At 38.7% G+C, this 17,064-nt stretch overlaps 1 protein-coding gene across 7 annotated transcripts in view; it reads left to right on the top strand.

Moving 5' to 3' along the window:
- Positions 1–17,064, top strand: part of LOC150095252 (uncharacterized) — a 542,725-nt gene that overhangs the window by 67,840 nt on the left and 457,821 nt on the right. For 3 of the 7 annotated variants that reach the window (XM_090410526.1, XM_090410528.1, XM_090410530.1), the window contains exon 1: positions 4,031–4,106. The exons of 1 other annotated variant lie outside the window; for it this stretch is intronic. Coding sequence is in view for 1 of the 6 variants with exons in the window: in XM_090410529.1 (XP_090266655.1) it covers positions 4,089–4,106 (18 nt within the window). In the remaining 5 variants the exon portion in view is untranslated. Of the gene's footprint in view, positions 1–4,030; positions 4,107–5,909; positions 6,056–17,064 lie in introns of those variants that run through there. 3 more of the 7 variants (XM_090410532.1, XM_090410529.1, XM_090410527.1) reach the window with 3 other exon arrangements.

Consider the following 17,064-nt stretch of genomic DNA (forward strand, 5'->3'; position numbering starts at 1 on the left):
GCAAAAGGTAGCCAGACCTGAATTTTACGTTTTTCATAAAGTGTTGAAATGAAGAGTTAGAAGTGGTATTCCAGAGTTGTTAGTAAATGGCGATCTTATCCAGACATTAGTTGGGGTCATGCAACGAAGTATTCCGTTTATAACAGCGCTCTTGGGTATTATTATGATTCTTTATGTTTTGTCTCCTGTAAACAAGGTCGTTCTACCTGAGGGTGATTAACTGTATAATTCCAAATCGAGACGGTACTGGTAACAGAAGCAAACATACAAGAGTGTTAAAGTCGTGTTACCACCTGAAATTTTCACTATACCTTCCGAGGATAGATATGGCTGCTGGTTGCATACTTTCGAAGACGAGTATCTGCTCTTGAGATACAGTTGGGAATATCGTCTCATGGCATATCTGACTTCAGATTCAGTGGTGCACGACTCCATGGACTCCGTCAATACCGACAGAGATAAGATACCTAACTTTGACCTCCCCCCCACACACACGCACGCACGCACGCACACAGAGATGCATTCATTGCGGTGAAGGGGATGTGAATGTACATTAGCACTTGCTCTATCACGTGTAAATCTTGTAGAAGTTGTGGATGCTTGGAGCAGCCGCTTCGAACACTTTTTAACAGAGTGTCTTGCTTCACTTTACAATTCGTCGAAGCATGGTTAACAGACTGCAAGAATATTCATCTGTTTGAAAAGGTTTTTGATATCAGAGTATTCTACTGTATGTAATGGAGTATCTAATCTTGCCTAGTACAGCTTCTATCCAATATCTAATTTCCAATAGAATCAAGAATTATTGCGCTATCCAAATTCGAGAGCAGTATCTAAGGATTTGAGATTCATATAGTGATCAGCAAATGGATGAAAAATCAATTATTTAAAGAGAAGAATACCAAACTTTTTATAGGCTGAGAAAGCAACTGATATGACGTATTTATGTCAGGAAAGGCTATAAGTAAATGTCATTCTGAGAAGATTTCTCTGGTTAATTTTGTATTTTCAGCAGTGCAGTAATGAAATTAAAATCCTCCCAGCTTGGGAAGAAAAAAAAGCTGGACCATGTTTCAGCAACACTGAAGGTGACCGATGTTATTTTTATTCTATTGGAGGATGGTATGACTGTTTGTGTTTAAGGTATTAATTGTGGAAGATCTTTGAGAGTGAAATATACTGGAGCATGGCATATCGTTATGCAATATGTTCAAATCGACTTTAGGCTATCTACAGGTGATTTTGAGTCATGTGGCTTTTTAAGAGAGATAAACAAACAGATATGCCATTGATACTGCTGGACCTGGCAAAGGCGTTTGACAGGATACCACATGGAATACTAATCCGTAAACTACAACATATGGGAATGGATATAGGGTTGGTGAGATGGATAGGTGGTTGGTTGAAGGAGAGATATCAAAGAGTAGTTTATTCAGGAGTAGAGTCCAAAAGACGGCCTGTGACTAGTGGTGTGCCGCAGGGTTCTGTTCTTGGACCACTGCTGTTTAATCTGTCATTAACGATATAGGGAAGGATCTAAGTGGAACAATTCATTTGTTCGCTGATGATGCAAAGTTGGGTAGGGCAATAGTGAATGCAGAAGATGTCAAAGTCTTGCAGGATGACTTGGACAGATTGGAGTTCTGGGCTAAGGAGAATGGATGTCAATTTAATGTGACAAAATGTAAGGTTATGCATTTTGGGGTGAAAAGATTAGCAGCAGTATACCACATTGGTGGAACTGTACTCCAGGAGATTGATGAGGCCAGGAACTTGGGAGTGTTGGTGGATAGGGAGATGAAGTTTAGGGGGCACATTGCAAAAGTAGCTAAATCAGCTCATCAACTCACTTGGTTGTTGAAAAATACCTTGACGAGCAGAGACAAGCAAGTTATTGTACCTCTGTACCGAGCCTTGATAAGACCTCATCTCGACTACTGTGCCCAGATTTGGTCACCTCGGTTCCTTCTTGATGGGGAGGAGGTGGAGAGGATCCAGAGGCGAGTGACTAAGATGATAACAGGTCTATGGAATGAACCATATGAGAACAGGTTGAAGATTTGTGGGTTGCAGAAACTAGTTGATAGGCAGAAAAGGGGAGATATGATTGAGACATTCAAATTGCTAAAGGGATTCTATAGGATTAATTCAGAGGGTATTTTTGAGATCAGGACTGGTGGTGGGAGAACTAGGGGACACCTATGGAAGCTGGGCAAGAGAGTGGTTAGCAGGGGTGTTAGAGCTGGGTTCTTTACTTTTAGAGTGGTAAATGAGTGGAATAAGCTGCCAGAGTCTGTTGTGGGTGCTATGATGGTGAACGAGTTCAAGGCAAGGTGTGATAGATACTGTGAGAATGAAATCGCATAGTTGTGTGGACATGATGTTTAGACTTAGACTCATCCCTTGATGAGTCTAAGGACTCCTGGAGTCGCCCGAAATAATAATAATAATAATAATAATAATAATACTTAAATATAAAGAGCTAATAAACTTCATTTCGGCAATGAAAACATTACTTATATTAAGGGGATATTAAATCCCACATAGTTTTAAAACCGAATAAGAAACTCAAAGATTGGAATCAGAGAGTTTCTTGCCGAATATAGTAAACTATAAAGTATCGGCGACACTAGCGTTAGCAATGGTTGCACCTGTTTCTTTTCGCTATGCACTTTGGTATTAGGTCTAGCTACTCACTGATGAAGCCTCAAAAAAGGCTGAAACCGGTCTGGCGAGTGACCTCCCTCCATAATGTAATAACAGCATACATTTCCTAGGAAATGTGTTTTTACATTATGGAAAATACCTAAGAATAGCGATCTGAACTTCCCCCACCTTTGCAACGAGTCGTCCGGTATTGTACCACGTACTAGGATCACTTGCATTTGCTAACGCTAGTGTCGCCGATACTTTATAGTTTACTATATTCGGCAAGAAACTCTCTGATTCCAATCTTTGAGTTTCTTATTCGGTTTTAAAACTATGTGGGATTTAATATCCCCTTAATTTAAGTAATAATAATAATAATAATAATAATAATAATAATAATAATAATAATAATAATAATAATAATATTGCAACCTTTGACAGCACATATGTTAGTATTAGCCAGATGTAGCTTTGTGGCATTGAAGTGCAGGAGTATTAATGTTTGCCTTAACTAGAAGTAGAAAGGCATGGTTTAGAATCCATCTAAAACTAAAAGAATCTTTATCACGGATTTTTCTATACGAATGTGAGTTAGATAAGATTTTCCCTCTTGAAATCCAGGTTTTTCATCTCCACAAAAAAAGGTGGGATGAAAAACCTAGGAAATTTATGCACATAATACACTGATTTCATGGCCTTATTTGCTTTGGCCATAATGCAAACCAAACAACTAATCCCCAAAGCAGATGAATGGCGAGATCACTCGCAAATTTACAGATGCTATTGACTGATTTTCAGTTAAAAGGTAAGAACAAAAGATGGATGTGACCTAGTGTCAATGGTTCTAGTTCTATAATCCTGCAACTGAGGAAAATTGATCGACCGTCATGGATTCAGACTATTTCAGACATCAATAAGAAACAGAGTTTAGGATCACGATATCTATTCAGTTGCCTGCAGCACACACTCTCTCTCTCTTCCTGAAGTCTTAAAAGTCATCGGTAGAATGAGCTAGGCTATCGTTGATGGCTATGAATAGTGGAGCACAGCTCACCACCAATTTCCAAGTCAGTTAGAGCGAAAGGAAATTCCCTACACGTGGAGGAATGAAAAGCGGTAGTTGATTTATGTATTAATTCTATTTATTTTATTTTAATGGTTAAAAAAAAAAAAAAAAAAAATTTAATGGTAAAAATACTTAAACTCAGAAATATCGTGTTTGAATTTTTGTCATCTGTTGCATGTGAAAAGATGCAAACTGTGGTAAATTTCTTCTTTCTATCCTCGAAGAAAGTAGATAAGCATGAAAAATGTTTATCGCCTTCACTCCTTAGCACCACGCCAATAGGTGGCGGTTTGAATGCTAGGTTTGGAGGGTATTTCGAGCTAAAAAAGAAATCGGCTTACATCTTTTGTAGTCGTGTAGATTGTATTATTAGATGTTGCGCATTTTTGATGTAAGAAGATATTAATTTCACATTTAGAGATGCTTTTGTAAACCATTTATTCTTCAATAACTTGCATATCTGATTGATAGCATTTTTAATTTTCTTTGTTAAATCTTTTCGTCTATTACTACACACTTTTCGGCAGTGTGTTGTGATTTAAGAATTTTGGTCTTCTGTCCGCTCAAAATAATTATTTTGTAAGTCTATTAATTCCGCATCCTTAGTTATATTTCTCTCTTCATTCTGGTATAAGGTTTTCATACTTCCCCGCTTAAATTACTTTCCGAGTGATACGAAATGCAAAGTTTTATTGTAATATGCTTTTTTTCTTCTTTCTTTTTTATACAATGTAGCATAACAAAACTGAACTTTTCATCACTTTTCAGTAGTTCATTTCCCACTTCTAACAGTGTGATATTAAAGTAGGTCATATAGGCCTTAGCCTGAGGCTTCACTGTAGAAGACCTCAAATTTTAAAGGGTAGAAAGGAAATAGGTTGAAAAGTAAAGCTATTCTTCAAGCCACACTCCTAAGGGAAGCAGCAGCTGCATTTGGCCACCAGTTTGTGTGGATCCTTAAAAGCCATAAATTTGTATTTTATAATTTCTATTCTTTGTTCAATAGTTCAACTGCTCTATACCATGAAACCTGGGTTTGTGAATGGGTGCGAAAAGCAAAATAGATATAATAAAGATCTGAAAGAGACTTAACAATAAACAAATAAACATCAGTCTATTGCAGAGGTAGAGGAGTAACTACAGATATTAGCTGCAGAACTGCTAATGTTTCAGACCATTCATGCCTTCCTTGTAGAAGGCTGGTGTTGCCAAATTACTCAGGAACAGGATTTAAAAAAAAAAAAAAAGCTTATTTCAAATCAGAGAAAGATTGGGAAAAGTAAAACATAACTTCTTACACAATAAGGGTACTTATGTTGAACGTTCACTGTTATATTTTTAATTAGCCATTTTATGTGCCAGCCTGGTTAGCCAAATGGTTAGTGTATCTGCTCTCCAGCCAAATGGCTGTGGGTTTGAATCCTGGCATGGATGTTTGTGATTGTCTGTGAAAATACTAGTGACAGTGGTGGGCAGTAGATGTTGTTGGTGTAGATGATGACCGTAGTTGCAGTTAATTGTAGTTAGTGAATTGAATGGTGGAGGCAGAGAGTTGTATAGTAGGTGCCCTCCCTAGATGAGTCATTGGACTCTCTGGAGGTGTCATGTAATAATTTCAACCTTTTTTTAGACCTGCCTTTGTGCTTTTTTCACATAATCATTCATTATTTTAGCAGAATGCAGATATTAGGTAGGTGATAGAAGAAATAGTAGAATGAATCTGTAAGGGAGTGGGAGGGGAGGTAATATTCTGTCCAGGTACAAATAATGCAGCTACTGATGTGACATGAAGTGATGCAAGAACAGAAAAAGATGAACTGGAGGTAGTCTAAATATTGTTATTATGGGTTACTCTGTGGAGTCCTGGGACTCACTGAGGGAGGCCCTAAACATCGTGCCAAGGACTAGCCAACATTCATGCAATAACTATCATACTTTGCTTTGAACTCATTCAGTTATGGCACTGGCAACCTATTCTACTCATTAATTCTGAAAGCAAAAAATCTAGTCCTTAAACCCTTGCTAACTATGCTCTAACTACTTTCCAAGAATGCCCTTTAGTTCTCTCACCACCTGTTCTGAAAAATTTCCTATATATTAATCTTATAAAAACCCTACAGTTAATGTGTCTCAAGCATATCATTCCTTTATTGCATGTCAACCAATTTCTATAACCCATAGATCTTCAACCAGTCATCATAAGATTCATTCTGTAAACCTCATATCATCTTGGTCAACTCACTTCTGGATCCTCTCCACCACCACCTCATTGCAAAGAAACTCTAGTAACCAGATCTGCACACAATAGTCAAGATCATCTTACCAAGGCGTGATAAAGAGGTAAAATAGCCTACTTCTCTATCTCTCTGCTTGTCAGAGTATTCTTCAGTAATCAAGTAATCTAATGAGTTCCTTTAGCTACTTTTGCAATATGCCTTCTAAACTTTAACATTCCCTATCCACTAACCCCCCCCCCCAAAAAAAAAAAATCCTGGCTTAGTCAAATTCAATCAATGGTACCCAGCTGGTAATCTTTTCTCCCCCGGAATGCATAACCGTACACTTTGCCACATTAAACTGAAATCCAATCTGCTTAGCCCAGACTGCCAGCCTATCCAAATCATCCTGCAAAATTTTAACATCATCCATATTAACTATTGCTCTACCCAATTTTGCATCATAGGCAAACAACTGAATACTTTCTCTCAGATCCTTTCCTACACTGTTTGAAAAAAAAAAAACAATGGACACCATACTGTGAGGAACAGACAGCCATAGCACCCACCTTAATAAGATGTAGGACTGCCTTTCACTGTAATGATTGCAGCAATCCTACAGGGCATACTTTCCACAAGTGTGCAATAGCAATCAAGGAAAATTTTTGACCATTCTTATTGTAGGCATGCAATGAGGTCCTGGGTGTTGTGGGGCAGATATCTCTTGACCTCACCTGATGCAGTTCATCCCACAGGTGTTTAGTAGGGTTGAGATTAGGGCTGTGTGGAGGCAGTCAAGTGTGGTGACATTCATGTTCACAAACCATGTAGTTACAGCAGCAGCTTATGACCATGTATTGTCTTGCTGAAAGAGACAATGATCAGTTCCGTAGAAACTCCACAAAGTAGGAAGCATTGCATTGTCCAGAATGTTCAAATACTGCTCGAAGTTCAGTGTTTCGTGGCACCACAAACAGAGTTCGAGGCCAAACCAGGAAAAACAGAACTACACCATCACACTGCTCCTTCTGAATTTCATAGTTAAGGTTATGCATTCTGGTAAGAGACATTCACCAGGTATTCATCATTCAAACTTGTCTATTTGATCGGTAGAGGGTGTAGTGTGATTGATTGCTTCATAACAGCTTTCCAAGCTTCGACGTCCCACTGTACATGCTCTTTGCAACTTGGAAGACAACATTGCATGTTAGTTTGGGTAATGTGGGCTTGCATATTGCAGCCCTATCATGGAAACCCATGTTGTGATCCTCGGTTCTGAATGTTTATGTGGAGATTCATGTTCCTAACAATGCGTGCATTTAGCTTGTCTGTCAATGAATGGTGGTTTATATTATTATTATTTGACACCTCCAAGGAGTCCAAAGACTCATCGAGGGAGGGCACCTGCTCTACAACTGTCTCAACCACTCAATCCACCAACTGACTGCAACTACACCAATGCCATCTACTGCTAACCACTGCCACTAGTATTTCCACAGACAACACAAATATCCATGCCCACGACGGGATTTGAACCTGCAGCCTTTTGACTGGAGAGCGGATACGCTAACTACTCGGCCAGCCAGGCAGGCCATATAATCCTTTGTTGCACTCTATGGTCATATGTGATTGTCTACTCTGGGTACCACCTGCAGTTGACTCCCTGCACTTCCATCTCAGTGTGGTATCACTGATGGTTGACTTGGGATGGTCCAGTTTGTAAACAGTTTGCTGAACAGATATGCCTGTAGCATGGCATCCTGTTATGCCTCTTTCAAACTGTCAGTTCCCTTCTCACAGCCATTTCACCTTGTATAGTTGCATTAACTTGGCAGCATCATAATCCTCCAGTTTATACTGACTACAAACACGTGACTTGTTACATGTTTGTAGTCAGTATAAACGTTAACTGACACGTTGCCCTTGTGGTGTCCGTTAACTTCTTTCCAAGCAGTGTATATTTATTACTACTTAAATCATTAGTTTCAACAATATTTCAGTTTCTCTCTCTCTCTCTCTCTTACCTTTATCATATTCTTTAGTTTAGTTCTTGGGAAGTTTGATGTACTGATTCTGTTGTCAAGCACAAATTCAATTATCGAATATCTTACCACATTACTTATGTTTTCCTATATTCTAGCCAACCTACCTTATTATTATTATTCCCTGATCACTTAATTTACATGCTTTCCTTTCTCTTATTGGCTTTATTTTATTTTTTTGTTTTTTCTTATCTTAGCTCTTGTAAAAATTTTTCTGCTTTCTCTAGCTCTGTGAATTTTTGTATAATTCCTTTTTGTATGGCAATTGCATTTATGTCATCAATATAAAGTTTCTAATTTCTGGGTTCCACATTATTAATATGTGACACCTCCAAGGAGTCCAAAGACTCATTGCGGTAGGGTGCTCTTCTACTCTACTTCGCTACATACATCTCGCCCATCTCTCCTACTACACCCAACTACCATCAATGTCATCTACCACTCAACAACAGTATTTCTTGTCTGTATATTGCATGTGTTCTAATTGCTGATTATCCTTGGCTTTCGATGCTACTCTGTTGTTTTGCTAGGTTTTTGGCATGTATATATCAGCAAATATACTAAATACAATAAAATAAGTAAATACCACAATAATATATAGTTATAATACACTAACTAATTAAAAAAAAAACTCAATAAATCAAAAAGTGGCTGTGTTACAGGAGCTTCAAATTACATATTCACACACTTTATATAGTGTCATTGGATGTGTGGTTGTTCTAACAGATTCTTTCTGACAGATAAATATTTGAAGAGAGAGAAAATGTGGGAAGAGAGAGGGAAGGCATGAAGTTTGTGTTGAGAAGGACAAAGGGAGAGATTAAAAAATTTGAGAGGCTGGCTGATTTAAAGTGAACAACAGTAGAAGTGATAGAAAAAGTAATGAAATTAGGGCAGAAGTCAGAATGGGTAAATTGGGAAAGTCAAAAGTACTGGAGTGAGGGATAAAGAGATGAGAAGATGGCAAGAAAGTGTTTATTAAGAGAAGAATGAAGTGAAGAATGCCAGTGAGGAAGGAACGAATAGAGCTGTATGGAGTGATATATGGAAAGTCCTATTTACAGTATATTATTATTATTATTCAGGCCTCCATGGAGTCAAAAGACTCATCGTGGGAGGTCCTTCCTAAGAACATAGTCTATCAAGACTCATCGAGGGGAGGTCCCCCCCCCTAAGAAACACAAAGTCTATCATACCACTCCTTAAACTCATTGACCGTTCTCGCTCCCACCACTCCATCAGGCAATGCATTCCACGGTTCAACCACCCTCCACACAAAGAAACCACTCCTTACCCTCTTGCTCACAAGCGAAAGAACTCGGTGTCAACCCTGTAATCGCCTCTCAACAGTTTAAAAGTCTCAATCATATCACCTCTCCTTCTATCCACCAAACTCTGCAGCAGTCCACATTCCCTCAGCCGATCCTCATAATTATGCTTGTACAGGCCTGAAACTATCTTTGTCATCCGTCTTTGTATCCTTTCCACAGTTAATTTATCCCCTTCAAATCCTGAGGACCAAATCTGAGAACAATAGTCCAAGTGTGGTCTGATCAGAGACTTATACAATGGAATGAAATGATAACCCTCTTATCTCTGTAGGTCAGTGTCCTTCTCGTAATTGCAGCAATCCTCTGTGTTACCTTCACCTTTGCAATATGTCCCCTAAACTTCAAGTTTCTATCAATCATCAACCCCAGATCTCTTGTCTCCCCTACTTCCTCCAGTATAACTCCTCCCATAGAGTATGCAGCATCCCATCGATGTTTCCCAAACCTCAAGACCTTACATTTTGCTGCATTAAACTGACACCCCCATTCATTTGCCCATCTATCTAGCTTATTTAAATCCTCTTGCAGGGCTACCACATCTGCACTATTACTAATAATTCTTCCCAGCTTCGCATCATCCGCAAACAACTGAATATCCCCTTGCAATCCACTGGCAATGTCATTGATATAAAGGTTAAACAATATAGGTCCTAGTACTAAGCCCTGTGGGACCCCACTTGTAACCCTCTGCCTCCTTGAAACTGCTCCACCACACACAACTCTCTGATACCTATCAGACAGCCAATCCTGAATCCAGTTGACCAATCTGACATCCAGACCCATGTGCTGCAACTTAAATATCAGCTTATCATGTGGCACCCTGTCAAATGCCTTCGCTAAGTCTAAAAAAATTGCAGTATATGCCTTTCCCTCATCTAATGTTCTTGTAACTTTATTATAAAAGGCTAGCATATTGCTAAAACAAGAGCGCCCTTTCACAAATCCATGTTGACTCTCACAGATAACATTACCCTCATCTGCCCAATGCTGTATACGGTCCCTCACTACTTTCTCCAAGATCTTAACTACTGATGACACACAGTATGTAGAGAAGAATGTGTGAGGGGTGTTTGCGTGGAAGAAGAATAGAGAATGCAACTATTGTAATGACGTGAGCTGAGAAGGTGGATGAGACCATGGTGTTGGTTGGTATGAATGACCTCAGAGGTAGTATGAATTAGATGGAAAGAGATTTAAAATTTGTTAAAGATTGAACAGCAGAAAAGTGTGACGTGGGGGGAGATAGTGAACATGTTGTGCAGACATGAGATATGGAATGCGTGAGTGCTTAGATGATAGAAAATAGCTGTGTCTGGGGGCAGGGGAAAGTAATAATAGGTATAGCATATTGATAATGCACCATTTCTCTAAACAGATACTGGAAGTATCAGGAATAAAGGGAATGAGTTTGTGGTAGACACTCTGCATGTACCTGAAATATGATAGAAAAAACAGAAGTAGAACAATTCAGTATATTTTGGCAGGATAGAGATGGTAAATGAAGTGGTTGAGTGTTATAAGTGATGAGTTGTGCTCTCTCTCTGTAAGAGAATTGGGAAGGAAAAAGTACTTATGGGTTTGAGTATGGTATGAGTTACATGCGGGCAGCACATTTAGTGGGTTTTCCTATGACATCATCCCTCTATGGTCAGGAAACATAGAGGATGATGTTATAGCAAGAAATGTTTAAGCAAATCAGTTTGGCAAGTGCAAAGTGAGTGATCATTGAGAGATTTTAACTATAGCAGTACAAGTTGGGCAGAGGAAATGGCATGCAATGATATAAAAGAACTGAATGTCTACGATTCTTGAGGCGCAAAAGTCTATAGCATGGCAGAGGGAACGTGAGGATTGAGTTTTGGATATCACGATGTCATGTAATCAAATGATCTGATGGTAACTGAGATGTCATCCTTGCTTCCGTTTGGCATGTAGAAGAAAGGAATTTATACGGAATTATAACATGTGATTATAATAGTCTTAGAAACCTCCTTGGCAAGTTCCAATGGAAGAATTTGAAGGAAGAGTGAGAGAAAAAGATGCATCTAAGATGCATGTTAAAAATGTAACTTACAGCTGCTGGTAACTCTTTGGAACATCCCTCAAAACACGGTGATATACCATCAAGTCCCATGGCCTTGTTGACATCAGATTTACTCAATTCCTCATATACCTTCTGCTCACTCACCATAATTGATTCCTCTCCCATTCCAGCTGCTCCCAAGTTCTGCATTATGTTATAATCACAAGGATGGAGTACTTGTCCAGTATATTTGGACAAGTATTAATGAACTGCTCATTAAATACCTCTAGTATATCAATGTTTATCATTCTCCCATTATCACTGACCAACTTTGTCATCGTGTAATAATTTTTCCTTCTACTGGCCACATATTGAAAAAACTCCCTAGCGTCATTTGCTAACTGCTGGTCATACTACACTTTTGCTAGGAAGGTGACTAAATGAGTCTCTTTCACTCAGTCACTACCGGATACTTCCTAAGTACAGACCAAACAACATTGATTTCCTTCCCATGCAATTCTTCATTCAATGATATTGTTGTTGCACATTGCCTCCTGAGTTTGCCATAATCATCTGCCTTATAGTTCCACATATAACCCTTACAAAAGTCCTGATATAGCTGGCCACCATCCAAGTGATCATTTCATGGTCACTTTCACCAACTGCGAGAAGATGTGACACTTCATTGAGATAATCAAATCCAAGACCCTTGATACAAGTATGAATTCTACCAGGTGGCCATAAAATAACTTTCCCTCTTTGGAGGCATCTGTAGCTAAAACCAATAAACGGAATGAGACCAAATTTTATATTGAGACTTTTGAAGGCATGGAGAGATGATTTTTGCGAAAAAAAGATTTAGTACCAAAAGTACCAATTTCCGTTAGGGGAAATTTTGATGCTGGCAGAGCCGAAAATAAGCAGATAATTACATTAAAGGCAGATAAAATGGAATAATAACATTTCAACAGTGTAAGCAACAGCTACGTCACTCATTCCAGCTGAATATGTGATGCGTTACAGTGATAAGAATAATAATAATTAAACTAAAACAACTTGCGAGAGACAGAAATGAATGTAGTGATTGAACTCACAGGAAATAATGTTTTATTCATCAGAATCAGGGTCCCCTGGACCACATACACAATTTTCAATATGCTGACCTTTCTTGTGTACAACAAATTGCATCCGGTGTGGGACATGCTCTACAGCTGAGCGTAAGGAGTCGGATTCGATGTTCATAACAACCCATTTTATGTTCTCTTTCAAGACATGCAAGTTGGGAACGCCACCAACATACACAATGGATTTCAAATACCCCCACAGCCAAAAGTCACATGGGGTGATATCCGGGAATCAAGGTGGCCATGCTATCAGAAAGAACTGACTGATAACCCTCTCATTAATGAAATGCTGGCATAAAAGGCGCTGTACTGAATGTTCAATGTGTGGCCATGCTCCATCCTGCATAAAAATTATGGAGTCCAAACATTGTCTTTGCTGCAATGCAGGAATGACAAAATTTTCCAGCATTCGTTGATAAATCTCTCCAGTAATGGAGCAGGTTACATGACCTGTAGGGGTAATATGCTCAAAAAAGTATGGTCCTATTATGAAATCAGTTGTGAAGCCACACCACACGGTTACTTTTGGAGAATGCAGTGGTACTTGCTGGATTGCTTGGGGATGTTCAGATGCTCAAATTCTTCAGTTGTGAGTGTCAATCGACCCATTCAGATAAAAATGAGCCTCATCACCTCGCAATATTCTCCAAGGCCAGTCATTGTTGACTTCAATTCGGGCAAGAAACGTTAGCGCAAAGGTCATGCGCTTATAATCTGCAGTAGTTAGTGCTTACACATGACTGAACTTATACGGATAGAAGTGAAGCATTTTCCGTAAGATTTTCCAGACTGTACCATAAGCCACATCAAGTTTGCGAGCTATGGCCTGAGCACTTGGACTACTGGTCCCTGTGTCAATGAACGCTGCAGTAGCATCATCTGTTACTGTCTCTTCTTGCACTGCTTTCCATCCTTTGTCAGGTCTAACTCTTAGTGATCCAGTTTCTTCAAACTTCTTAATCTCAGTGCTACAGCTGACATAGGACCTGTATGCAGGTTATGAAGCCTTCTAAATTCCCGAAGGGCCATTACGGCATTGCACTGTTTAAGGTAAAACAACTTAATAAGTAAAGCACGCTGAGGCAAGGTAGGACGCATATTGAGCACAATTCGTCAGTCATTCGAATAACTGCCTGAACATTCCCAATCCCTTTTTAAGTGGAATTGGTGGTGCTGCTGTCACATATGCACAGTAAAATTTGCATAATCCTTTTTTACCTGTGTTTACTTCAAATATTTGACTGCTTTCGGCTCCGCCAGCGGCAAAATCCCAACTATTGGCAACTTTTGTTACTAAATCTTTTTTTTTGCGGAATTCATCTCCCTTTGCTTTCGAAAGTCTCAATATAAAATGTAGTCTCATTCTGTGTGTTAGTTTTAGCTACAGATACTTCCAAAGAGGGAAAGTTAATTTATGGCCACCCTGTATTATGCACTGCTTGAGGTAATTATCCCTTAAAAACTAAAGAAATTCGTTCTCTTTGGTTCCTGATGCTGTCTCTTCATTCTAATCTATATTACCATAATTGAAATTGTCCATAATGATAATCCTTTTCTTATTTTCTTCTCTAATAAACATTTCATTATGTCCACCTCCACTTCATACCATACTGCTTCAAAACCACTGCCAGTATATGCTTCTTGCATTGAAAGACTACATATCCCTTTATCTCTATATCTGTCAAAATGTCATTCTCATTCAACCATGTCTCACTTATACCAACAATTTTTGGGCAAATGAACTCTATCAAGAAGATGGAGTTCATTTGATATCTGATCTGCCCTGTTTCCATGTTCACTCTGTTTTTCTTTCTCTCTCATTCTCTTCATTAGTCCCACTAACCTCACTTCTCAGATATGATTCTTCCACACTCCACCCTGTCCATTCCTGTCTCTCGTCACTGATATTACACCCCTTCCCAGACCTAAATGTCACCCTCACATTATCTTAATCCTTTATTTTACTTGCACATCTACTCCATAAACCATCATCTACACTTTTCATATGTTCACCCTGATCTGCCCTGTTTCCATGTTCACTCTGTTTTTCTTTCTCTCTCATTCTCTTCATTAGTGCCACTCACCTCTCCATTCACAAACTTGCCTCCTTCTCTTTCCCTTCCACAACATCTCTTGCTTCCTCAAGTCTTGCATTCACTTCAGTCATTCTCTCTCGCAGCAGCAGTTTCTCCAACTGACTCATTAAATCCATTCAAATGTATCCCATCTCTTTGATACAGGTCTATCTGCCCCTCAAAATCATCCCACACATTCACAAAGTGAATTCCTTTCTCTTCACACAACTCTGCTAGCATATCATTCATAATCTTCGCTCACCTTCTCAACTCATTATCATACCTGGGCAACACACTCGACTACCTTACTTACCACACTGTTATCTTTCACTCTCCTTAGCAGCCTCATGACGTCCCTCCTCACATTCTTTTTGTTACTAGTCAAATCATTCATGCTAACTACTACTACCAACTCTTTTGCTTGCGTACTCCTCTTATCCAGTGTTTCAACCACCATACTCATTCTACCTCCTGGAAAACATACCTTGTACACCTTTTCACTCACCACACCTGTTTTCGAATTGCCATACACTGCCACTCTCAAATCATTTGATATTTCTTTCAAATTTTTTTTCCCATTCTTCCTCGTATTCCCATGCAAATCTGTAATTCTCCTCAGTTCATTCCTTATACGTTTAATTTCTTTTCTCATATTTATCAACTCTGCTTTCAAATCTTCAGTTAGTTTTTCAATGTCATTTATGCAGATCACATTGTCACTACCTTTCACATCTGCTGTCTTACTGCTAACTTGCTGCCATCTGTGCACACAATCTTACCAATCAACATTACTTACTCATTTCCACTTTCACTGCTGTCTTACCGTTTTTCATTCAAGCACTCAGCCATACTGTGAACTTCATTTACTTTTGTAGCTACATCCACAATTTTTTGCCTGCTACTGCTTACATTCACTAATATCTCATAATCCAAGAGTATGCTACACTTCATATAGACTCAGACTCTCTCTCATCTCTCCTATTAATCCTCCACAAATCTTAAATCTCACCCCAAGCATACATACTGCATTCATGGCATCTCACCATTTTTGAAAAATCCTTGTCATTTGTATTCATCTTTAGCACTATTTTATATTTGAATGCCATTTTATTCATTCTTAAAGATGTGCACAAGAAACACAAAGAAATTTCATAAAATACAGAATTACAACTACACTGAACACCATCTACAGATCACAACTATCATTCAACAGTATTTAAAAAAAACTAATCATTGCTATTGTCACATGCAATTTTTAATTTTAAATTTATCTTGTCAAAGTGATCTCAATGAACACGGCTTTCTCTTTGCTACCTCATATATGCAATTACAAAGCATGTGATTAATACAAACTACACAGTCAGATTTGAGCTCTGCCATGGCCTAAGAATTGGAGGTGGGGGGAAGGGGTGTTTGGAGAAAACAGTATCAGACTGTATACCTGGAGTCAGAAGGACAAGTCAGGTAGAAGTTAGATGGAAAAATGTGTCATTAAGCTGGAGTTGCAGACAAGCAAAAAATTGTCTAGTGAATATTAAGAAAAAGGTGATCAGCAATCTCATGAGCAGTACAAGACAGGCAAGAAGGATGACCTGTAGGGTGAGCAAGGCCAATGCTAATTATGAGAGGAAGCTAGCTGATGAGGTCAAAGGAAATCTCAGAGTTCTTTTGCTATGTGGCAATTAAATGGAAAAATGACTATGGAAAGATGACTTTAATGAGTGCTGATGGTAGAATGTAACAGAAGCAAATATAATAGTGGAGTTCCTTAGTGATATTTTGCAAAAAAACATAGAATTATAAGTAAATAATTATTTATTGACCTATTGCTGATATTTCGCTGGTGTTATAACCAGCATCTTCAGAGCACAAAAACACAGTTTGTCACAGTCTTGCGTACTGTGACAAAGGCTGTGTCTCGCGTACTGTGACAAACTGTGTTTTTGTGCTCTGAAGATGATAGTTATAACACCAGCGAAATATCAGCAATAAGTCAATAAATAATTATTTACTTATAATTTTGTGTTCTGATATATACCGTCAAAATTAAACAACGTATGACGAACACATAAGCCTTTTTACACATTTTGCGACAAAGTTCCATTCAGGCAGAAATATTTTGATGCCAGACATGACTTTGACTTAATGGGAAAATAGTGGCAGATGAAGTGGATGTGCTTATATTTCTAAACCTTAATGTGAACTCAGCTGTGGGATTAGATTGCATATCAGCCTGTGTGTGTTATGATAATGTGCAAAAGAATTGGCATTTATTAGGGCCTACTTAACAGACTGCCATCCTATGTTCTGCCTTTGTCACTCTGCAAACTGGATCGCCAACTTTCTCACTGGTTGATCATTACGTGTCATGGTGGATGGTTTACTCTCCTTAGATTTCCTCACAATGCAGGAGTATCCCAGGGTTCTGTTCTTTCACCCACTCTCTTCCTCTTGTATATAAATGATCTGCTTTCTGAAACTTCCACTCCTATTCCATATCTTTGCCGATCACAGTACACTCCATTCCTCCTTTTTATT

Source organism: Typopeltis vanoorti, chromosome 20 (assembly GCF_054136105.1).
Source record: "Typopeltis vanoorti isolate ZY-2024b chromosome 20, IOZ_Tvanoo_1.0, whole genome shotgun sequence".
Classification (NCBI taxonomy): domain Eukaryota; kingdom Metazoa; phylum Arthropoda; class Arachnida; order Uropygi; family Thelyphonidae; genus Typopeltis; species Typopeltis vanoorti.